This window comes from Papilio xuthus, unplaced genomic scaffold (genome assembly GCF_000836235.2).
Source record: "Papilio xuthus unplaced genomic scaffold, Pxut_1.1 DF825783.1, whole genome shotgun sequence".
NCBI classification, from domain to species: Eukaryota; Metazoa; Arthropoda; class Insecta; order Lepidoptera; family Papilionidae; genus Papilio; species Papilio xuthus.
The window spans coordinates 1,952,622-1,977,976 of record NW_013532866.1 but is presented as its reverse complement, the minus strand read 5'-3'; the positions used below and the strand labels follow the sequence as shown (position 1 = coordinate 1,977,976).

The window sequence follows — 25,355 nt, the reverse complement described above, 5'->3', positions numbered from 1 at the left end:
ACACCCATCCGTACATCTATTCATCCATCTAAACCAGTGGTTCCCAAGCTTATTTTGTCTACTGCCCACTTTGAGAATAAATATGTTTTGGCGCCCCCATATTTTCACATATTTAAAAACCACTATAACTTCAAATTAAATTAATTAATTATTGTGACCTATATATGTATATTAACGGAGAATTCTAAACGAAACTTTCACTATAGCCTGCAACTTGAGACCTGCAGCGCCCACAAGGGGGCGTTATCGCCCACTTTGGGAAAGACTGATCTAAACATTAGGTATCGGTTTTGTCAAAGATAATAAAAAGGATGTGTTTTATACAGAGATTTTGATCTTAGAAATCAACGGTTAGTGTAGTATTAGTATGTAAAAACTCCACTTAATGACTGTGAGTTCGTTATAAAGACTTCTAAGTAGACCAAGCAATAGACGAAATATCTTTCTTACTAATATTATAAATGCAAATGTTTAGATGAATGGATGTTTGTTTGAAGGTATCTCCGGAACGGCTGCATGGATCATGCTGAAATTTGGCATAGATGTAGAGAATAGTCTGGAAGAACACATAAGCTACTCATTTAGTTTGTTTTAAATTCCACGCGGACCAAGTCGCGGACGACCGGCAGTATGAGATAATAAAAACTATTAAAGTAGACTAGCTTTATTCTTATCTGTATTTGGAGAACTTAGCACGTTTTCAGAATGTCATGAAAAATTACGGAATATTTTTTGTCGTAATTATTTACAGTGTAGCATTTTTTAACTTTTTTTCTCGGCTGAAATTCCGGCTTCGTAATAGCCTGACCATTTAAATAACGACTGTCCTCGTGATATGACGTCACTTAACGAAGGGGTTAAAAGCGTGAATTCCTCATGCATTTATTATTGCTGATTCTTTTAAACTTTTTAGCACTTTATAAAAATAAATATACTCTGGTAGACAAGACACTTCAAATGGTACAAACGAAAGAATTTTTGTTATGGAGCAAATACAAATCTTATATATTTAAATGAGCAATTCTTGTATATTTATATATAATTGAAATCTCGGAATCGGCTCCAACGATTTTCATAAAATGTAGTATATAGGGAGTTTCGGGAGCGATAAATCGATCTAGCTAGGAATCATTTTTAGAAAATGTCATTTTGTTCGTGTTTTATCGATAATTAACTTAAACATAAACTTAACTTTTTCTATCGGTAAGATCGAAAAATATTATTCATATTTCATCATTTTATTAGTAATTCGTACTTAAATATAATTTCCATAAAATACAATTAAAAAAAATACCGAGCAAAGCTCGGTCATCCAGGTGCTATGTATTAATTAAGTAATAGTCCATTTTAATAGCGTATATAACCTTATTTCTTACCTTAATAATATCATAAAATCGAAAGTATAGATGGATGGATGTTTTCTAGAAGATATCTTCGAAACAGTTCAATAGATCTTGATGACATTTGGCACAGATGTAGAATATAGTCTGAAGTAACAAATAGGTTATTTATTAGGTTTTAAATCGCGGACGGTAGCTAATGTTATAGTTTGAATGTATAGCTGTTGCCCGCAACTTCGTACCTATGGGATTAAAAAATAAAAAGTAGCCGATTTTCAAACCTACTGAATATGCATATAAAATTGCATGAAAATCAGTCAACATTGTGACACGAGAATTTTTTATGTAAGACTAGCCGTCGCCCGCGACTCTGTCCGCGGTGAATTAAAATAAAAACTTACTTAGTAGTCTATGTATTTTCCAGACTATGTTCTAAATTTATGGCAAATTTCAGCATAATCTATGCAGCCGTTCTGTAGATACCTTCAAACAAACATCTAAACATTCGCATTTATAATATTATAATAGTAAGTTGTAGTGCCTCTTTGTCAGACGAAATCCATCACAAATTAACAAGATTTCTAACTCAGCTTACACATAGTTATTAAGTGCTTGCAAACCAATCCATTATCAAAATTAATTCATGCGTTAGTTATATGTCGGAATAGTTTAGCTGTGTACCAATAAATCCCTGTAATTAATCTAGTACGTTCTGTGCCACGATGACGGCAGTCACTTGGACAGGGTCCAGGTTCAAATCTGTGCAATTAGGATTACCTGCATTTACATTCATAGTACTGTATATAGGATGATTCGGAACCCCATCGACATTTCCCAAAACTTCGCCTTCGTTTATTTCCAATCGAGACACAAAAGAAAAAATCTAAAGAGTTATGAACTCTAATTCGATGTAAGTGTAAAAAAACGTCGTTAACATTCGTTAACGTAGACGTCAGAAATTTCATTTGTCGCTCGAATAGGACGGCTGAACTGGTTACAACGACCACATTGAAGACAGGCGTTGAGTGGAAGTGATTCCGCATTTCATCTGATGAATGTGCGTGCTGGGGAACTAAGTTTAGTCCACTTTTCCATCCCATCATTTTCTTAGGAAGGAAGTGAACGGAAGGTGGATTTGTCGAAGTAGGGCACGCAGAGGAAAATAGAAATATTCTTATTCTGTGCGTACTCTCCTCCGTCAACTTAAGGTTGGCAGCGCATCTGTGATTGCGTCTGTTGGTAGTAATTGCTTCGCTTATTCAGCGAATTTAGGTTGCTGCTTGTTCGTTTACTAACTTAAGATACATGTATATACTTTTAAACATTATTAATTAGAATCCTTTGCCGCGAATGGCGCGCTTTCATTACCAAGTCAAGTGTCAGAATGATTGGTGAGGGAACATACACGTCGACATTTTAGTAAGGCTAGTGTTACTCCAGTACATCGGCACAGTGTCGGCTTTTTTTCTAACAATACCATGTTATTTCCTATAGATTTAAATGAACACACAAAAAATATAAATTATAAAATTGAAACACTCTGTATAATCTAAATGCAAAGGGCACACAAGCCAAGACAGTTTGCGTAACGTTCAAAGATATGTGTAATGAACGACCGAACGCCTGTACAGTCCTAAATCAACATTAATACAACTCTGACTTTATGTATGTCTTGTTAATTTCCGAATCAATTTATTAAACGCACATACTATAATACTTATAGCCTAGCTGTCGCCCGCAACTCTGCACGGAAACAAACAAAAAAATATTGAGTAACATATGTTTTCTACCAGACTATGTTCTATATGTATGCCAAATTTCATCAAGATCCGTAGAGATGTTCCGGAGATATCTTCAAACATCCAACTAAACTTTCGCATTTATATTATTAGTAAGATGTTTAGCAAATGCGATAATACTGGCCGCTAGTTTTTTTAAATTATTTTATACTAGCTGTCGACCGCGACTCCGTCTGCGCGGAATATGAAAAAAAAAGAATTCTTAGCCTTTATGTTCATCCAGGTGATGTTCTAAGTGTATGCCAAATTTAGTAGATACGTTTCGGAGATACGTTCAAACAAACATCCATCCAAATGTGGCAAACGAGCGAGCGGCCACCTGAAATCGCTCAAATAGCGAAGCAACCACTGCCTATAGACATACACAATTGCATATGCTTTGCCTACCTTTAATCGCCGGAGTGGAGGATGCACATAAAGAAAATATTTTCCCTTCCTATGCATCCTCTCATCCGGAAAGTCCACTTCCACTTCCCATCCTTTCCTTATAAGAAAAAGGGTGGGAAGGGAAAGAGGACTGAATTAGGCCTCCGCGACGCACACTCATCAGACGACACGCGGAATAGCTTCCACTTGACGCCTGTCTGTGTGGTCGTGGTATTTCACCGGGCGAGCCGGGAGAATTCAAGTTAGAAGAATAGAGTGGGAATATCATAAATTAAACTTTACCGTTCTGTCAGTGGGGCAAAAAAAATGCTAATTTAAAACATGTAAACATAGCTACCGTGTGTTTTTCTGAAGCTTTTACTGCGATACGAGTATGCAAATTTGATGACCCATTGGCCCAATTGCGTTTTATGTACACAAGAATATGCACTTTCATTTATTAACACGTTACGATAAAAGTAAATTGCTAGAAAAAAATAATTCTAGTTACCGTAATAGGGCTGGTAATCTTTAAATAATCTGTCTAGCATTTTTTTTTAAATCACAAATCGATGGCTCCTATGTAAATAATTGTAACTCACGATTTCGTGATTTTATTAAAAATCGTTTTGTTGTTTCAAATATTTTTTTGTTAATTTAAAAGGTTAGAGTACAAGGTAATAAAAAGGAAATAAGGATATTAAATTTCTGTTATCAATTATATGTTCCATTTTCATACGAATTATTATTTAATTCCCCACTATTTTTTTTAGTTATGTTCAACTATTTGTGGAGATTTTCAAAGTTCTTGCTATTTAATATAACGCCAAACAACAGTCAACTATTAATATAGTAGATTTTATAGGCTCCGACCTATTTACTTGATAGGTGACCCAATAAATTTATAAGACAAATTCCCCTTAATATTGAAACATGTAGCGTACTATGGTAAGATTAAATAGTTAACATATTTGAGATTAGAAAAATCTTACTTAAGCAATACATCATCATCAGCTCACTATACATCTCCACTGAGGGGCTCGGACTACCCTAAGTTAGAAGTTAGGCCATAGTCAACCACGCTGGCCCAGTGCGGGTTGACTTCACACATATCTTTGAATTTCGTCGCAGAAATGTGCAGGTTGCATCACGATGTTTTCCTTCATCGTAGGAACGTCGATTAAATGTACATATGTAATCGACAAACACATTGGTACATGGCGGGATTCGAACCCAGGGCCTGCAGATTGCAAGTCAAATGTTTAACCCCTGAGCCAACGACGATCATCTTAAGTAATATATGAATGTACAATTCACTTACTAAACACAACCATGAGACCACTGCGACTCTGAGTGCGGTAGTAAGTGGTTTATATGTTCATTAAAAAGTCCTATACTTGAACATTTTATTTGGGTCGCAGGTTAATTCGTTGTAATATACGTTACGCTATGTTTTGATACACATATAAAATTAACGAAGATTAAAAACGTAATTTATTTATGAGAAAATGTAGTCCCGCGGTCGGTGAGGCGATGTCACTTCAATTAACGTGCCTGCACGGATGATATTATGCTGTACTGAATAACGTTAAAGGCTTAAACATCACGGAATAGCTTTAAATACCATTCCAAGTTTAGAAATAGTTTTATCACAAAAATATCCAAAGCGAATCATTTATACCAAACAAAATAATGGTTCGAGAAAGCAACTTGACAAAAGACAAAGATCTAATAAGCACAATCCTGGCACACTAGACTTTCTTTTTTATATCTTAAGATGCGGCAAGTGGTCACATGAATTCATCGCAATAGCGAAGCGACTGTTGTCCTTAGACGTACGCAATTGTAGATGCTTTGCCTCCCTCTATCTATTACCTTTGAACTGATCTTTGAATAATTAATATCAATATTGCGTAGATTATACTGATGTATTATTGCATAAACCTGTCTCAATTAACGGCTCTGTAACAAATTAATGTGGTCATTGTGTATACAGGGCGTGGTCTCCCATAACGGCAAATATTATATATAGAGTGCCAGGCCTGAACGTTACAATAAAGTTCCCTAGGGTATGGTCAGGATAAAATTATTTACTTACAACATTACTTAATTTTTATTTACTCTTATATACTAAGATGTAGATAGAATAGAATATTTATTTATTGCCACAAACAACCAAAAAAACTACAAAATACAAATTAGATTAAATAAATTAAGGATGTGGCAAAAAGGTGGCCAGCTCAGCTGGTGCAGGGAGGGCCTTGACCATTCCTGCGCTGGTTTTCAGCTGGCCCCTATGTTCTCACAACATTTACACAACACGAGGTAGGGTAACAAAAAAGAAAAAACAGATAAAACGAAAAAAAAGGAAAAACGACAATTAAACATTAAAGAATTTTGATTGATTAGTTATGTTTTAAAATTCAAATTCGACCTCTTTGAATTGATTTGGATTACTTGGTCGAATTTAATGTTATCACTAGTTTGCGACTGTCCATGCAGAATTTTAAAAAAAAAACTTAAAGACATGTGCTCTTCTAGATTATGTCCTACATCTGTGAAAAGTTTTAGGGAGATCAATGTAGCCGTTTTGGAGATACCTCCTAACAAACATCCATTCATCCATCCATATAAATATTCGTATTTATAATATTAGTAAGATACGTCAGATTTTGAAATTTTTAAACGTCTAATTAGAAGTTAATTAAGCTACAATCATGTGCTGCCACTATCTGCCACTCAAAATATCATATGCGTGGACAAATAATTTTTAGGAAGTTCATTAAGTAATTTAATAGATAATATTTTAAAACACATCCTCTTTGAAAGTCAAGTTAATTGAGAAATCAGTAAATAGTTGGCCGTGTTCCAACTTCTGTTGTCTTAGAAGTTGTTTTTACAGCCAACTTTTAAAATACACCTCGAAGAAAAATGTTACATTAAGAATTAAAATCAAACTGTTAGAAGGCTAGCTTTTATTTTTGTATTTTTTTAAACAGTAATAAATAAAATAATAAAGAAAAATCTTCAAAAGCAGAGTTATGACATTGTACGTTGTACCCTATATTCATTTATTGTCATCAAATATTCTTAACCATACCAACAGATTAGCGTTTCTTTTATAAACAGCAGTAAGGTCATTATGTTACCCGTATTATTTAGTTCATCTCACATTTAACCATTTAGTTGTAATTTTTTTAACAGTCGTATAAAGATAAGAAACAATGAAACACAAAACCACACTAAAGTTATACTTTGTGATTGTGTGTAATGGTTTGCTCAAAAAGTCGTCACTAAAGTTATTTTGTTTAGCAAATTGTTATGTACTTTGGAGTTAAATTCAGTCATAGCGTTGGTATTGTAAATAAGAAATGGGATACATTCATAATTAGTTGATACGATTATCTTTTTTTTACTAAAGCTATTAAGAAGTTTCATAATGTTATTGCGATATTCAACACATAGCTGATATAGGCAGTGGTCTCTGCTATTCTTTCAGGCCTACCTATCTATGTCAAATTTCACCGAGATCTGTTAAACAGTTCTGCAAAACTTTAAGAAACATTTATCAATGCATCCAACATTTGGCATAGATGTAGAACATAGCCTGGAAGAACGCATAGGCTACTTAAGTAAGTAGGAGTCGGAGTCGGCGACAGCTATTTTATAATATTCATCATCATTATCAACTCAATATACGTCCTCACCGAGGGGCTCGGAGCCTACTCTAAGTTTGGGGTGATTAGGCCATAGTCAACCACGCTGGCCAAGTGCGGGTTGGTTGACTTCACACATATCTTTAAATTTCTTTGCAGATATGTGCAGGTTGCATCTCGATGTTTTCCTCCATCGTAACAACGTCGGATAAATGCACATTATATAAGAAATAATAAAATCGATTTTTGCACAGTTTCGACCTGAGAAATTCACCCTTATTAGTTACAAAGTTAAGCAAACAACAAAGAAACCGTTTGTACTATGAATAGAGAATTTACTTACCATATAAAAGGGCACTTCACGTTAACGTACGTAATGTTTTACAACGTCAATATTTCGCCATCTTTTATTGCGATGTAATGCCTCCAGTCTGTTTGATGTAATACAAAAACTCTGGCTCGTAACAAGACCGTATCCACTAAAATAATACCAAATTACAGCCCATAAAAGTGCCCTACGATACAAATATTTGTTGATACGACACTTTCGGCCATCTTTGGATAATAAAAACCTGGATGTAAGACAGACAAGAAGTGGTACACATTTTTTTTATAATATATATAAAAAAGAAAGGCGTGTTAGTTACACTATTTATAACCCAAGAACGGCTTTACCGATATGGCTGAAAATTAGTAAGGAGGTAGCTGAGAGCCAGGAGACGGACATAGGATACTATATATTCATTTTTATTTTTTTCGAATTTATGAATTATTATGATGCTTTTTATTTAACTTACCAATATTATAAATGCGAATGTTTAGATGGATGAATAGGTGTTTGAAGATATCTCTAGAACGGCTGAACGGATTTCGATTAAATTTGGCATACGTATAGAACATACAGTCTGAAAGAATACAGATGGAGTCGCGGGCGACAGCTAGTTTATAGATAATTTGACTTTTAAAGAGTAAAATAATAGTGACATTTCTATTTGAAAAAACTGCAAATAAGTAAAAATCACATTTAATAAGTTTACTTTAGGATTTTTGATATCTTATCCTTTAAATTAATAGTTATAATTTTTTGTTTCAGAGATGGTGCATCAAATCAGTAAGTCTTTTTTATAATTACAACAACTAAATAAACAAACTAAACTGAAAAGCACTTATTATATATTCCGTGTCAAACAACTTTAAACGCGAAAATATCTCAATTAGCCGTTTCCAGTACAACATATTCTATGTTAAATTACAACCAGTAAACCTTTGGGTCGTAAGACGTCTGTGTAGCATTTGTTGTGTTGCATTCTGCGAGGGAATTCTGTTTAATCACCCACATGAGGTGAATGACCAAGCCATTCGGGAAAGACAATGGATTGTAATATATAGCATCGTTACCTAGATATCAGAATTTATTATATCAATATCAGAGCGTCGGTGGCTCAGTGATCAAGCACTTGACTTGCAATCTGCAGGTCCTGGGTTCGAATCCCGCCATGTACCAATGTGTTTTTCGATTTCCGATTTACATATGTACATTTATCCGATACTCTTACGGTGAAGGAAAACATCGTGATGCAACCTGCACATATATCAGAAGAAATTCAAAGATATGCGTGAAGTCAACCAACCCGCATTGGGCCAGCCTGGTTGACTATGGCCTAATCACCCTCAATTTAGGGTAGGCTCCGAGCCCCTCGGTGGGGACGTATAGTGAGCTGATGATGATATCAATGTCACGCTGTCATCGAATTGCAGGACAATGTTATTTAGTAGAGTCGGTGGTTAAGGGGTTAAGCTCTTGACTTGTAATCTGCAGGTCCTGGGTTCGTATCCCTTGAATGTCTTTTTCAATTAACACATGCACATTTATTCGACGTTTTTACGGCGTAGAAAAACATCGTGATGCCTGCACGAATCTGCAAAGCGTTTCAAAGATACGAGTGAAGTCAACCCGCATTGGGCCAGCGGAGTTGACTATGGCCTTTTTTTCCAGTGGGGAGCTTTAGGCATACTCCGTGCCTCGAGGAAGGCACGGTAGTTATGTGGGATTCTCTCCCCAAATGGAAGCATACCCAATAGACACCTCTGCTCCCTCATAGCCATAGTGTGACGCCCACTTGGAGGTGGTTGACTAGGGCCTAGGCCAACTTAGAGTAGATTCCAAGCTCCTCAGTGGGTACGTATAGTGAGCTGATGATGATTTTATTCAGTAGCTTAATAGATTTATATGAAACACTAAGTTTGATATTGAAAAACCATTTGACAACAAACCGATTATTTATATCAAGAAACGAAATATTGGCAAACAACTGAGGTAAGTTTTATACTAATTGCTTCATCAACTCAATATCCATCCAACTGAGGGACTCGGAACTTACCCTAAGTTAGGAATGAGTAGGCCATAATCCACGCTGGCGTAGTGCGGGTTGGTTGACACATATCTTTGATTTTCTTCTCAGATATGTGCAGCATCACGATGTTTTCCTTCACCGTAAGAACGTTTGATAAAAGTACATTTAAATAGAAAAACAAATAAGCTTTAGACCACTAACGCAATTATATCTTTACGTTGGTAAAGGTATTAAACCTTTAAACAATTGAAGCATATTTTTCCTAGAACAGAGTATAAGAGTTCAATGAAATGCTTCCGTAATACCGAGAGCATTGTTACTAGCCAGGGCTGTATTTATAACTTGCAAATATGGCTACTTGTAACCGCAGTACTGTATTGCGGTTACCTTACTGTCCGTAGAATATCAACTGAATAGTATATGTACGTTTATGGTTAACTGTTTGTCTGTGGCTTTGTGCATGCGAATTTAATTTTCTTTTTTTGAAGTAAAGGCCTTGAAGTTGCCAGTTGAGTTGACTCATACAGTAATCCGAGTATTTTTTTTTATTCTGTTTAAATTAAAAATGTTCAAGAATTTAGTACAAAGCTTATAAACTATATGTAGGACCGGGGAAGAAAGATGAACTTTATTTGATCTAAACTCAATTAAATGTAATAAAAGAAGAATTGCGTTGTAACAACCAGTTATATAATAATTTGCTAGTAGACATGTCTTCATCTGAAATGTAGTTTCACTACGTTTTATTTCCTGGAGATGGAGAGAAAAAAAGTACGAAATGAGCTTTTGATGACCGCCCGGTTAATGATTGCGATGGGCGCTTTGTAATAGTGAATGTAGTCAAAGAATTTAATTCCCTTCCCATTTACGATCGAATATCGTACAGAAAACTATCACTCTAACTGTGAGTTTTTGACAACGAAATGTCTTTATGAAACATATCGTCATCCCTGTTATTATCTTTGACAGGGCTTTTGGTCTCAGAAAACCACGGTAAGAGGTATAATTTTGCACATAATATGAACATATAATTATATACACATAACACGAACATTAAATTTAAATATTTAATTTGAATTGCATAGTTTTAAATGTACAGTTATTATGACGAATTTTCGACATAATCGCAATGTCAGTGTCAAATAACATTTCAACGAAATGGGTAGGAAACAATAGTCCTAAACTATACAAAAATATGTGTATTTTGGAAATATATTTTAGGATTTTATTTATTACAAAGAATTTATTTTTGATATGCTTTGGATTTTTTAATAAAACAATTTGAAGTTATGAAAGATATATTTCGGGAACAAAACTATATGAAAGAAAATAATATTTCGCATGCAGAGAATAAAAAAAAAACATTTCCATGCAAAATTATTTCTATACATGTCTTAATACTAAAGATATAAAGCTGTTTTCTATATTTTTGGGATATAATGGCGGTGGTCAATAAAAATAACAATACAAAAATAGCTACATTAGTTTTCGCATATCTTGGTAGCACTGAAATCCGCGCGAGTAACTGCTCAGAATACAATTTTAGGTGTGTGGGAGAGAGCATTGCTCCAACGAGCCGCCAAGATATTCGAAAAGACCTATACAAATACAAAACCTCTTTAGTTGTTAAATCTGCAATAATCATAGAGATTATATTCTAAAAGGAAAGTACAATATCGGAAAACGTTGAACAATTTTAAAAACTTAATTTTAGTCTATGGAATTTTATCACAGAAATTATCTGTCTACATTATTCATAACAAATTGAAAATTTTATATCTAATTCTGAAATTGTTATACGTATTTGAAACGTTTATTTGTGTCTTTGATCATTTTATAATTTAATATAAATTTAAATTTATATAAATAAATTAAATATAAAACTGGCCAACAATTTGCATTGTTCGAAAAAATGATAACATTAAAAATTAAAAAAAAATTGGGATTTTACAGTTTTTGTGTGAAAAACAAAAATTTGCGTAGTTGGATTGTTTATTTATTCTAAAAACAACTATTTTTTACAAAAATAAATAAAAAATAGACACAAAAAATAATTTTTGTACTTAATTTTTTGATTCGCAGTATTTATAATATACAAAGGCAATTCACATAATAAAATCGTTGAGCAAATATTTTACAATACTATATATTATTACATTGCTTAAATAAAACTTCTACTCTTTTAAAAAATACTGAAAATGTAAAAAAAATCGAATATAGTATTTATAAAATAATTTCTCAAGAAAATCAAAAGAATTAATAGTAATTATTTTTTCCAATTTTTCTTTTTTAATTTAACAAAACAATTATATCGAAAGTCGCTAAGTCGCCATTTTGTAATACACAATCAAAGTAGTCACAAAACCAGATTTTTTTATAAAAAACTGTACATTTTAGATCTAGCCTATATTTCACTATTTTTTATTTATATACAATTCAGTCCGTTTACAATAAGTCTATTTAGGAACATATTATATAACAATTACACCTATTTGCACATAGATGTCTCTGGTATGAATTGTCCAACACAAACAAGGCATGAAAGCCTACGCTATACATTCGTTCCTTGCGAAGACTGGTGATCTGTAAAAAAAAAGCTTTTACAATATTGTTACTACTTTAAAATGCTAATGTTTGGATGTATGGATGGATGTTAAAGGTATCTCCAGAACAGCTGCATGCTGCTGAAATTTGGCATAGATGAACATAATCTTAAAGAACAAATGGATTACAAATTAAGTTTTTTTTTAATTCGTGGAAGTAGTCTCGGATGACAGATAGTTTTAAAAAAACCCATTTCCACCAATCAAATAATCGCCAGCCGCTCATCGCGTTTTTATATTTCCAATCAAATGTAATAGTCATTTCCACTGTTACGGCCACGAGCAATCAAAATAATAATTGCTTAGTGCAAACCCGCAATGGGTTTAAGGACATCTTTATTGTAAATTTGTATTTTATTCTTTGTTAATATGAATAAATAAATCTTATATATAAAATTCTCGTGTCACAATTTTCGTTCCCGTACTCCTTCGAAACGGCTTGACCGATTCTCATGAAATTTTGTGAGCATATTGAGTAGGTCTGAGAATCGGCTAACATCTATTTTTTTTATCCCGCACGGACGGAGTCGCGGGCGACAGCTATTAATAAAGAAAACTAAACATGGGCTTACGTATTATATTTTTTTTTTTCAAAATTGTTTCAAAATCGATTCATCCAACAAATTCTAAGTTTAAAGACAAAGAAATTAGAGTCTTACTTATTGAATTTGTTCCGTACATTTATAATTTAGTTTCGAACCCTCCAATAAATGTATGAATATTTTATATAACAGCTTTGTACCAATGGCAATCGTCTTCTAGTAATTATTAATAACCACGCGTCAACTAATTATAGGCGACCTCAAAAAGGTTTGACAAAGTTCAATCAATACCAATCGTATGTCATGTCAAAAAATATCGTTTTAATTTTAAATAAGCTGACGCCCGCATCTCCGTCAGCGCGGAAATAAATTTTCTACATGTGTGCCAAATTTCTTTAAAATCCGTTCAGCCGTTCCGGAGATAACTTCAAGCAAACATCAATCCATCCATCTAACATTCGCATTTATGATATTACTAGCGGTCGCCCGCGACTCCGGCTGCGGGGAATTAAAAAGAACTTAATAGTCTATGTGTTCTTCCAACTAATACTCAACATCTGTACATCCAATCTGGAGATACATTCAAACAAATGTTTTGAACCATTTGAACAAAAGAGATGTCAATATTATATCACAAGGTAATCAGCGATGAAAACCCACAGTAAAATTTGTCGACATTATTTGATTTATCTATAATAGATAAACAGTTATACGTTTCAAAATTGTTATTTTCTTACAAAAAGAAACGAAGAAATGAACGATAATTGTTAAAACAACATCATAATGCTCCGTCAAACAAATCCCAAGTCAAATCGTTGGTTTCGTTTGGATAAATAATTTTATTGATAGAATGAAATGCTCTTGTCAATAACGGTTCGCTTGTAAAAAATGTTCGTGGTAATGTCAAATGCCTTTCCCTTCCCACCCTTTTTCTTATAAGGAAAGGATAGAAAGTGGAAATAGACTTTCCGGATGAGAGAACGCGTAGGAAGGGAAAATATTTTCTTTCTGTGCATCCACTCCTCCGGCGATTAAAGGTGGGCAACGCATATGCATTTGCATATGTCTATGGGCAGCGGTCGCTTCGCTATTTCAGCGATTTCAGGTGGCCGTTCTCTCGTTTGCCACCTTATGTTATAAAAAAAATTAGGCATTTTTTCACATCAACAGTTTACGCCAGTACACTTCTTCATTGGGTCTCATAAAACACAATAGAGTTTGAAGTAAAATTAGACTTTAAATCGTTTTCTATAGAGTTCAGAATGAAACTAGAACACGCCACGTTTAAACACATTTCGTTACATGAAAGAGATAGAAGTATAACTTATCGTGCGTGGGAAAGAGAGGGCTACACGAATGAGTCACTTTTTTTGTTATAAGAGTAGGGGGCAAACGAGCAGCGGGAACACTTGTAAGTGGTAAGAGCTAAACTGTTGTTATTTGTCACCGAATAATGTTATATTAAAACAAACTCATGCTATATATACTTATGTATTTACCTATTATGTGTTGTCGGTTATGTACCTGAAGGCATGGCGACAGAATTTCTGACAGCCGAGTACGGTGGAGGCGCTGGCGTAGCTGCAGGCTTCGCTGTGTGTACTTGATTTCCGTACCCTAGACCAAATTTTTAATTATAAGATCAAACTGTAATGTAGAAAAATCATATGAAATTATTCAAACTTTCGTGAGGCATTATACTAAACTGATATATGAACACGGCTAAACACTCACGTATATTCGTCCGGTGGCGGCACCGATTAGTTTCGAGCCCATAGGGACCCTTCATCAGGAGTGAGCGACGAGCCGCGTCCGCGAAATAATACCAGTACCACCCATCCTGATGAAAAGCCCCCGATGGGGTTGAAACTAGTCGGTGCCGCCACCGGACGAATATACGTGAGTGTTTAGCCGTGTTTATATATCAGTTTAAAAATCATATGATTTTTTACGAACATAATAGATGAATTTGAAGCAATGAAAAAAAGATATATGAAAGAAATAGGAAATATTCTAAATAAAAATAATGTAACGTACATAAAGATTAATTTTAAATCAACTCTAGCTAAGTTAATATTACTACTAACCAGGCAGAAGAACTAATACTGGAAATAAATATAAACAGAACAGATTAATTTATAAGAAAGTTATAAAAATATAAAAATCTATTTAAAAAATAAAACAAGTAAACTCACCAACAGAACTATTCCTAAGATACGGATTGCCGTAAGTTGCGGCATATCTTAAGTCGATGCCTGCGTTACTTTTAGTACTCGGCTGGGCATAAATAGGCGTAGGCGGATCTGTGGGAAAGTTACACAAATTAACACTTTCGACCCACTTGCTTAACGTGTTAATATCATCGAATACCAATGCTTGTTGTCTTTATTTTGTCAAACAGAATAAAAGGGATGGAAATATGTAACACAAGAGAAGAGGTACGGATGGTAATATCTTAAGCCTCCATTTGCACGGGCGTTCTTTTAACGCGCGATAAATAAGCGTTCAAATAGAATGTATTTTTATATCAGTTCGTAGGGCAGCAGTTTTAAAATGCGACGCTTTTTTAACGCCGCTTCAAAACTAGACGTTGGCGTGAGCGATGAAAGCTTAAAGTCTTGTTCCGTTCGATCAGCACTCAAAATCGACAGTACGCGATAAAAAAGCGTCGCGTTTAAAAACGCGTGCAAATAAACAGATACGTGGAAATGCATATTTCTATTTGAACGCTGTTTTACGCGCGTTTAAAAAGTTCCAGTGTAAATGAGGCCTAAGGTGTTAAAAATGTTTTTAATTTAGTAAATCCTTTTTTTTTAATTCTTAAGTATCCCTTAGTGAACAATTATGGATTTTGAATGCGGTAAGATTTCAATAATATATGTACGTACTCTCTCCGCCCATTGGCAGCCCTAGATTATTAATCGCATCTGTTTCGTCGGACGGTTTGTTCGTTCGTTGCAATGAGTTACTCTGTGAACCATTGCTGGCTGACAACGGCAGAGTTGAAGTTGTGTCGATGCTGCGAGTCAATGAACCTTGCAGCGACCTGTGTGTAGAAATTCTCATGTTTACTCTCGATGTTTTACTTCTTACTAATATTATAAATGCGATTGCTTAGATAGATGGAAGGATGGATGTTTGTTAGAAGGTATCTTCAGATCGTCTCAACAGATCTCTATGAAATTTTGGCATAGATGTAGAACATAGTTTGGAAGAACACATAGGATTCCAAATAAGTTCTTATCTAATTCCGCGCCCACGGAATCGCAGGAGAAAGCTAGTAATTGCATACAAAAGTATAATAATTTTTTCAATATAATGTTGAATGATGTTATCGTTGTGGAAATAGCATTTAACTTACCTATTAGGTACCTCCAATTGTGTAGGAGACTGTACCCTTAAATGTGGAGGCGGGATGTAACCCTGAGGATAGTCGTACACATAGCCCGCGGGGTTCTAGAAATATTATCGATGTTACAACTTTATGATTAAGTTTTAAAACTAAAAAGATCAATATTTAACTTAAGGCTGATTATATAAAGAGTTTTAGATGTTATTGGTTTCGAAATTAATTAAAATTCTTTAACTTGCTTAAGAAATTATGCAGAAATAAAAAAAAACAATTAGGTATATTAACACAATATTTAGAAGTACAGTCGGGGAAACTGGCGGTGTCCAACTTTCAATATTCGTTTGAATTTTTCGCACACATGAAGACGACAACGCGAAAACAATAACTAATGGGATAGAGCTTTTTAATGTGTCTGTATTCGTATTTTTTTACCATAAACCCGTCATTTGCGCGACTGATTACTACTTAATTGGTTATTTATATAAAGGGGGGTAGTTTGACTGGATCCAAGAAAAAAGGTATTTTTTCTGTAAGCGAAACACCGCGGATTTCCGCGACTGTACATTTTTTGCTTTATATTATTATATTACTTTTTAAATGTATGTATTTACCTTAAAATATGGATCACTATACGTTGGATCGGAGTAATCGTTACTATATCCGTACTGCATTAGTGGATCGTCATGTCGTATGTTTGGCATTACCACGGGACCGGCAAGAGGAAGCCCTGCTGGGTTCTTTATCTCAGAACGATCTGAACTTGTGTAGTCCTGGTAATAAAAGAAACTTGTGAGGAAAAAGTACGTTTGAATTGTCTTCTACCAATTGATTTCTAAACTAAGGGTGCGTTGGGCGATAATTCTTACTTTTCCTTATGCTTACGTTACATTGACCAATCATTTTTATTGTAAAACGACCAAGTTGTCAACTAATGGTGCGCTATACGAAATAAACTTCTTATAGCTAAAAATATATTAGGTGCGCAACTAAGTCTCCATGTACCAATGTGTGACGTTCATACGGTGAAGGAAAACATCGTGATGCAACCTGCGCATATCTGAGAACAAATTCAAAGATATGTGTGAAGCCAACCAACCCGCACTTGGCCAGCGTGGTTGACTATGGCCACTCCTAACTTAGGTAGGCTCCTAGCCCTTCGGTGGGGACGTATAGTGAACTGATGATGATGATATTATAACATATCTAAATTGATGCAAGGGTGAAAAATATTTAAAAATCTAACTAGTTTTATACAGTAATCATTTTAAATAAAAACCTCTTATATAATTGATGACTAAAATCAACTGACAGATACGTAGTTTTGGAGTTAAATTTGCCGTAGTTGTATAGGTTTCATGTAGACTTACCAATTCATAACTGCCATCGCTCTGTCCAATTTGCAATTTCAAATCGCTGATATTAGAACTCCTGTCACTCTCTTTATACATATCACCCGTGGTAACTGTTACATCTGGCTTCTCGTTTAGTTGACTCTTCTTTCTTCTTCTTCTATGGCATATCACGAGAAGAATGACGAAAGCAGAGAAGATTATAATACCAGATGTAACTCCGATAAGTATTATAAACAGAGGAAGTGTTTCTACAAAAGATAAAATGTCAATAAGTACATAAGTATTTTAAATATTAAGAGGTACAATATACTATAGTTCAGCAAAACTCTTATTCACAATTATACAGTATGATTTCTCTTCGGTAACAATTTCGTATTTTGTTTTGTCCCCGACTTTCTCAACACCCTGTAGCTATGTCATAATATTACTTGTATGTATACTCACTTAAAGGCTTTAAAGCGATAGCCGCATTCGCATTCCCGTATTCATTGGTAACACTGCAGTTGTAGACTCCGTAATGTTTAGACTGGCTCGCACGGATCACTAGACTAGATTTAACTACACCGTCTGATAACGTCTCTTCTAAAGTCGCGTAATCCTGGTAACAAATCATAGATACAGTATAATACTCCTATTGCAGTAATCGAATGATGGATGGATGTTTGTTTAAAGGTATCTGGAGAACGGCTTAACGGGTCTCTATGAAATTTGGAATACATATAGAACATAGTCTGGAGGAACACATAGGGTACTAATGTCGTTTCTTTATCATTTCGCGGAGACGGAGTCGCCTGCGACAGCTAGTATGACACATGTGTAAACTAATAGAAGGCCTCCCACACTGTAGGATTCGGGCCCTAAAAATTGCCAGATTTTTTTCTCATAGACTTCTTTAAAAAAAAACTTTAGTGGGTTCAATGAACTCTTATTAATACGTTTTTTTAGTTAAATTTAGAATTAAATATACACCAATAGCTCTTCCTCGGACACTTTGGATTCTACATGGAATTGGAGAATCACTGCCCCAACTTTACAAGAATTAGTCCTTGAAAAACTAAATAAGTAAAAGGCTTATAATTTGGAAAGGATGTTTATAATTTTCATCCAATTCCAATGAATAACAGAGATGAAGAACTTACTGGGTCTTGTATGACACTGATCTCTCGACCTTCGAAGTACCATCTAATATCATCAGGTTTGGGCACTGAAAACGCGGCGCATTCCACTCTCACCATCTCACCTTCTGAACCAAACTGTGTTCTATTCGATAAGATTTTCGGTACACCTAAAAATGAACTTCATGATTAACAAGATTAGGTCGATTATCCAATCGATTATAGAGCCCTGTTCATCAAAGGACCAAAAGATTTACTGACATTTACTATTTTTTTATATCATAAGGTGGCAAACGAGCGAGCGACCACCTGAAATCGCTAATATAGCGAAGTGACCGTTGCCCATAGACATACGGAATTGCATATGCGTCGCCTACTTTTAATCGACTTAACTCACAAAGTAACCTTATGATTTAAATCAATACCTTTTTGGTCTCGTAACCAATAACTTTCATCCAGATTTGTTAAAGTCACTAAATTATCAATTTGATATATATCAAAATATACATGAAGGAATTTAAATGAATCTTACTCTTTATAAAAATAGTCGCTTCACTTTCTATTTCTGGGTATCCATCAACTGTTGCTTTGCAAATATAACTGCCTGCTGTCTCGTTGTTCACGTTCACCTTCAAATTTGGAGCCTTCCCTTTAACCTGCTGGAGATATTGCACGTTCATATAAAATAGTTTCTCATCATCATCATCATCAGCTAACTATACGAGTACGTCCCCACAGAGGGGCTCGGAGCCTATCCTAAGTTAAGGGTTTAGGCAATAGTTTCTATTAAAGAACAATTAGTACTTGGTATAACTGAAATAGTGAGAAAGCAAAAGCTTTTGGAGAATATCAGTGTTTGTACCCCGAGAGCAAATAAACATACAGCTGAGCAAATGCCTTATCTATTCTGCATTGTAAATTGTTGTAATCCAGTTTTTGGATAAGATACAAAATGAGTACATTAGAGGAACTTTGAAAGTAGCAGCAGTAGAAAAATTGAGGAGCAAAAGGTAAACGTGGTATGGGCATGTTATGAGGAGGTCAGAATTGCATGTGGCACGGAGAACGTTACGTATGAGGGGTACACCGGTAGAGGTATGCCTAGGAGGAGATGGATTGCGTGAAAGTTGACATGATTAAGAAGGGAGTTAAGACTGAGATGACGGTAGATAGATTCATTTGGATGATGGGAACCTGGTGCGACGACCCTACGTAAGTGGGACAAGGAGATGAAGATGATCTAGTGCTTTTCATTTCTTTCATTTTGAGTATGAAACCTAAGGTTAAATTTAGATATTCTTTAAAAACGTACTATTGAGTTACTTCTTCACTCTATCAAAGTATTCACTTACCCCGATCCTCCCTGGTTCGTGGAATAGCCATCTGATCTCCGGTTCTGGTTGGCCGTCGACGTCGCAATTCAGTGTTACCCTCGCGCCTACCTCAGCTTCTATGTTCTTTGGTCGACTTCTAAACGACGGGGGGTCTATAGAGAATACAGAATAAATTAGTAGATTCTATTATTTCTTTTACAAGAATTATTAAATTACTACATAGGTAGGGAAGGCGCAAGACTTTGGCGATGTCTTGTGTCGGAGGCCAAGACCCACTTTGGGTCGATGCGCCAGCGGAGTAAGTAAGTAGTATAAATAGGGCCTTGGTGAAGAAGAAGATGAAGAAGAAGTGTATTACACAGACTATATTCTACGTCTCTGCCAAATTTCTGCAAGACCCGATGAACCGTTCTGCATATATCTTTTAATGAATGTTTATCACATATATATAATACTTTTAGACAGTATTAGTTAGAATCGTTTGGCGCGAATGACGTGCTATCGTTACAAAGTCCAGTGTCAGAATGAATAGTGAGGACACAAACGCCTATGTTTTTGTAAAGCTAGTGTTGAGTCACTAGCTCATTTTGTATTTTCTTCCTAACAGTACATACAAACTTACGGATTTATATTAGTAAGATTGTGATTATAAAATAACAATCTTCATGCAAAATGTCCTGTCTTCATTATTTGCTGTAAAAAATTACTCACATGTAACATCAAGGTTAAAAGTTCCTTCATTCTGACCCACAGCATTTCTGACTTCGCATTTCACCACAGCCTTATTATGTTTACGGGATACGTTGAAGATAATCTGTAACAAGACATTTAATTTATTATAATAACAATCAAGTAAATTTTGGCCCATGCCCAGCAGTGGGCGGCTTACGGCTGAGAAAGAAAAAGAAGAAGAAGAAATTTGAACGTCAGTGACTCAGGACTCAGACACTTGACTTGTTATCTGCAGGTCGTGTGTTCGAATTCCGCCATTTACCAATGTGTTTTTCGATTTTCATTTACATATGTACATTTATCTGACGTTCTTACGGTGAAGGAAAACATCGTGATGCATATATTTGAGAAGAAATTCAAAGATATGTGTAAAGTAACCAACCCGCACTGGGCCAGCGTGGTTGACTAAAGTCTAGTCACCCTTGACTTAGGGTAGGCTCCGAGCCTCTCAGTGGAGAGGTATAGTGAGCTGATCATTAAATTTAAAGGTAAATGAAACAGGATTTTTTACTTAGTACACGTATCAGAAGTCAACCAAATCGAACTGATCCAACATGGTTGACTAAGGCCTAGTCACCCCTGACTTGGAGTAGACATATTTTCTCTTTAATTAACTTTATTGTTAGAGATAAAAGAATAACAACCTTTTGTTATTACGTAGTTCCTTTTAAAGCTTAACTTGGACAGGATTATAAAAACAAAATTAGTTTTTACGTGAAAAATAATTTTAGCACATTCAGATATTTTGGTATAAGGAATAAGGAGGCTACCCTAGCAAACCTAGTTTAAATCCTAGTTATATAAAATATAACAAAGAGCAATCTGTAAATGAATATAGCTGCCGAAATGAAGGCGATTGGGCTGACATGGCCCGAGACCAAACGCAGAGCCCAAGATCGAGCGAACTGGCGGCTCACTGTGAACGCCCTCTACCCCACTACGGGGACATAGGACTTTAAGTCAAGTAAGTCAATCTATAAATAAATAATCAAGCTTTTAGCTAACAAGAACTTTGCGGTAAATTAGTATAGGGTTGACTATCCGGTCTTGGCCTTTGCCATTACCAACATAATATGAACGCAGCAACCCTAACGGCTAATACGTCACTAACAAAGTACTGCTCAATATACAAAGTTACAAGTTACAAACTTGAAATTAATAAAACACTATCAAGCTAATGCTAGTATCACAAGACGGAATATTGACGCAGAGCAGTAGAGAATAGTATTGCTATTGTAGTACTGTTGTTGTTGTACTGACATAGAATTAGTAGGAAAATTTGGGAGAAAGTATTCGTACCAAAATGTGCAGCGTTGTATCTGGTAAAAAGTACAGTGAATCTGATAAAAATTTTGTCAAATACGATACGATACTTCTTTGCAAATTTTGTGTTGACTGGTCTGCAGTCAGTTCATATAGTTTTGGCAGTATCTTTCTTTTCAATCCAAAATCAGGTAAACAGGTTTTAGGTAGTAGCTAAAATTTTTAATCTTATATATAAAATTCTCGTGTCACAATTTTCGTTCCCATACTCTACCGAAACGGCTTGACCGATTCTCATGAAATTTTGTGAGCATATTGAGTAGGTCTGAGAATCGGCTACTATCTATTATATAATCCCGCGCGGACGAAGTCGCGGGCGACAACTAGGAAATGTCTAAAAATAAAAAAAAATAAAAAACAGAAATATTTGCGAGTTATGCGAAAATATGTTATAAACGGAGAAATATGAAATATCTACGACAAAGTGTTTATATCCACGTTAAAGTGTATACCAAACAACTGCTATACTGCAATGTCTACTACTCTGCCTCACTGTTCTGCCATCGTGTGTAACCAGCATAACTTTGAAACATGAATATTAAGGCTTTTGTATATTTATTGAGAGACCACATTGTAAATAAAGAGGTTCTCAAACTTGCAAATAATAAATATTGATTTAGTTTAAAATGATCTATCTAAACTAATAAAAAGACATAATTTATGTATGTTTGTAACGAATTAACTCAAAATCTACTAAACATATTTCAAATATAATTTTTCTTTATATATTCCACACTAATTCCGAATGAAATAGGCTTAATTTAATAACTGTGACTCAGTCCGCGTGGAATAAAAAAAATAGTACTCTACTAGTAGTATAACTCCTCCAGACTATGTTCTACATCTATGTCAAATTTCAGCGAGATCCATGCAGCCGTTCTAGAGATACATTCTAACAAACATCTATCTATCCAAACATTCACATTTATAACATTACTAAAAAGTAAGTTGTTAGAAAATTTATTTAAAAAAAAAAAATTGTAAAAAACAATTAAAGACAAAGGTTAAGCTTAACTAGATTCAAAATTTACTTATGTTTTATAGTATAGTGGTCATACTTTTAGATATTATTAGCTAGAATCCTTTGGCGTGAATTGCGCGCTTTATCAAGTGTCAGATTGATTAGTGAGGGGACATAAACGTTGACATTTTAATAAGGCTAGTATTGTGATACACCAGTACAGTATCGGATTTTATTCCTAACAATACACAAAAGACTTGTGTAAGATAAGGAAAATTAAAGAACAGTGTTGTGCAATTTCTTTTAGTCTACAATTTCAAAATGAGGTGCACGCTCTTCGTGAGATACAGAAGAGAGCGTTACTAGAGAAAACGTCTGAAATAACAACGTACATTACAGCACAAAAACGCCATCTTGTGCTTTGAAAATGCACTAATGTTATAGTGAAACTATTAAAATTATACTACAAGTATTTTTCAACGGTTTTGTCTGGAAAAAATAGATAAATAAATTAAGAAATATTGTTTATATTACTGTTTAAATAGATTTAAATTGATAATATACTTAGTAAAATCTGTTCGGTAGTTTTTGAGTCTATCCAAAATAATAGTTTTTTTTTAATTTAAGTTAATGAAAAGGCTAAGAATATGTGAATATGAGTATATATTCAGATGCAAACTTTACTTGCATTATAAACAAGTTGGAAAATTAACGTTAAAATGCTCTCAAAGAAGCAAAACAAAAGAGAACAAACGTATATAATTGAAGTTTACGTACGAATTGGCCACAGGCGTGTAATTTCCTTTATTCATAGTCGCTAGAATAAATTTTAAACGAGTTGCGAGTCGGTTTAATTTCCTTCAATTTCAACGTACAACAATAAACGTTGCCAATTATTGTAGTCTATTTCATTTTACCGTAGTTGAGCTGAGCTAAGCATATAGCGTAGTGCAGTATGTTAAAAAATTCATCTCTTTCCTGCACCTATACGGTTATATGCGTTGGTTTTACTTTACAATTTACAAGTACAGTTACTTTGGATAAGTGGAATAAATTCGAAAAGCTTGCTACTTTATTGAAGATCGAAAAACTGACCATAGCTGCAAATGTAAGTTCTTGGTGCAAACAAAATTTTTTTTGGTGGTCTAGAAAAAAAATTGTAAGCGTTACACGTACGTGTAACTCGATCTGAAATATCATATAAACACATCCAAACCGCAAGGACATTTAATCCTTTAAGGAGAAACTCCAGAATTATGTAACAGGCAAATCGTGTACATCGCCTGTTTGTAGTTCGGCCAGACGAATTGTAAAGACTTGAAAACGAAAGAATTAATTTACAAATTGACTTGTATACTAATATTATAAATTCGAATGTTTAGATGGATGTTTGTTTGAAGGTGTCTACAGAACCGCTGGATGGATCTCGCTCAAATTTGGCATAGACGTAGAACATAGTCTGGAAGAACACATAGACTAAGTTAGTTTTTTATAATTCCGCGCGGATGGTGTCGTGGGCACAACTAATTAGAAATAAAGTTTATATTGTATATCAGTGGAATATTTCATTGTTAGTCATTCTGGATCATGCTGACATCTAGTAAGCAAAAAGCAGTTTTTCTCCTCACCAACGAAAATGTTATTACGAAATAAAAATTTACGAAAATCTCTCGATATATGCAATTTGCTTCATCATCATCAGCTCACTATACGTCCCCACCGAGGGGCTCGGAGCCTACCCTAAGTTAAGGGTGATTAGGCTATAGTCAACTGGTCAAGCGCGGGTTGGTTGACTTCACACATATCTTTGAATTTCTTCTCAGATATGTGCAGGTTGCATCACGATGTTTTCCTTCACCGTAAGAACGTCGGATAAATGTACAGTCAGCGTCATATAGATCGTCACAGACAAGATATGCAAATATATAGGTACACTAAAAGTAATCAATTATATCGGTACAACAAAAGTCCTCAAAATAATAGATACATCCACCCTGCTCAAATACATCGGTACATACACAGCGTCAAATATATGAGTACATGCAAGATGCTCATAAATATCGTAGCAGCCATAGCGTCATAAGTAACGAAGCAGTCAAGGTGCGCAAAAATATCGGTACATTTAACAAAATTGAACTCTATCTCTATATACTTGTGATACAATTTGGAATAAACTACTTCTGTTACATTCATTTGACACTTTGTATTAACATTATAGGTTGTCCGGAAAGTTCGTTCTGATTTTCGATATAAAGCTTACAATAGACTGTAGCTGAAGTGGATTCATTTTCGGATTTCCACCATTATCAAACGTCACAAAAATTTCTATATTGTGAATAATTTCATTTCATTGGTTGAGATAAAAACTAATTTTTAAAATTTTATCCAATAATAAAAGTCGTTTTAGGTATAGAGTCGTACCAATATAATTTAAAAACATTTCCAAAAATTTAAGAGAACAGGGTTTCAATTTTCCTTATAAAGCGGCACGAACTTACTGGGCAACCCAATATTTTTCTTCTCCTG

The 25,355-nt window shown here is 34.7% G+C and overlaps 1 protein-coding gene across 5 annotated transcripts in view; it reads right to left on the bottom strand.

Annotated features, from left to right (window-relative positions):
• Window positions 1-11,781: 11,781 nt before the first annotated feature.
• Window positions 11,782-25,355, bottom strand: part of LOC106125750 (irregular chiasm C-roughest protein) — a 67,245-nt gene continuing 53,671 nt past the window's right edge. For 3 of the 5 annotated variants that reach the window (XM_013323062.1, XM_013323064.1, XM_013323063.1), the window contains 13 exons: window positions 20,525-20,627; window positions 19,832-19,965; window positions 19,012-19,138; window positions 18,504-18,649; window positions 17,809-17,962; window positions 17,380-17,612; window positions 16,624-16,782; window positions 16,022-16,116; window positions 15,549-15,706; window positions 14,856-14,963; window positions 14,748-14,765; window positions 14,185-14,277; window positions 11,782-12,098 (listed from right to left, as the gene is read on the bottom strand). In XM_013323062.1, the coding sequence (XP_013178516.1) occupies window positions 12,067-12,098; window positions 14,185-14,277; window positions 14,748-14,765; window positions 14,856-14,963; window positions 15,549-15,706; window positions 16,022-16,116; window positions 16,624-16,782; window positions 17,380-17,612; window positions 17,809-17,962; window positions 18,504-18,649; window positions 19,012-19,138; window positions 19,832-19,965; window positions 20,525-20,627 (1,560 nt within the window). In that variant the 3' untranslated portion in view covers window positions 11,782-12,066. Of the gene's footprint in view, window positions 12,099-14,159; window positions 14,278-14,747; window positions 14,766-14,855; window positions 14,964-15,548; window positions 15,707-16,021; window positions 16,117-16,623; window positions 16,783-17,379; window positions 17,613-17,808; window positions 17,963-18,503; window positions 18,650-19,011; window positions 19,139-19,831; window positions 19,966-20,524; window positions 20,628-25,355 lie in introns of all 5 variants that reach the window. The other 2 variants (XM_013323067.1, XM_013323066.1) reach the window with 2 other exon arrangements.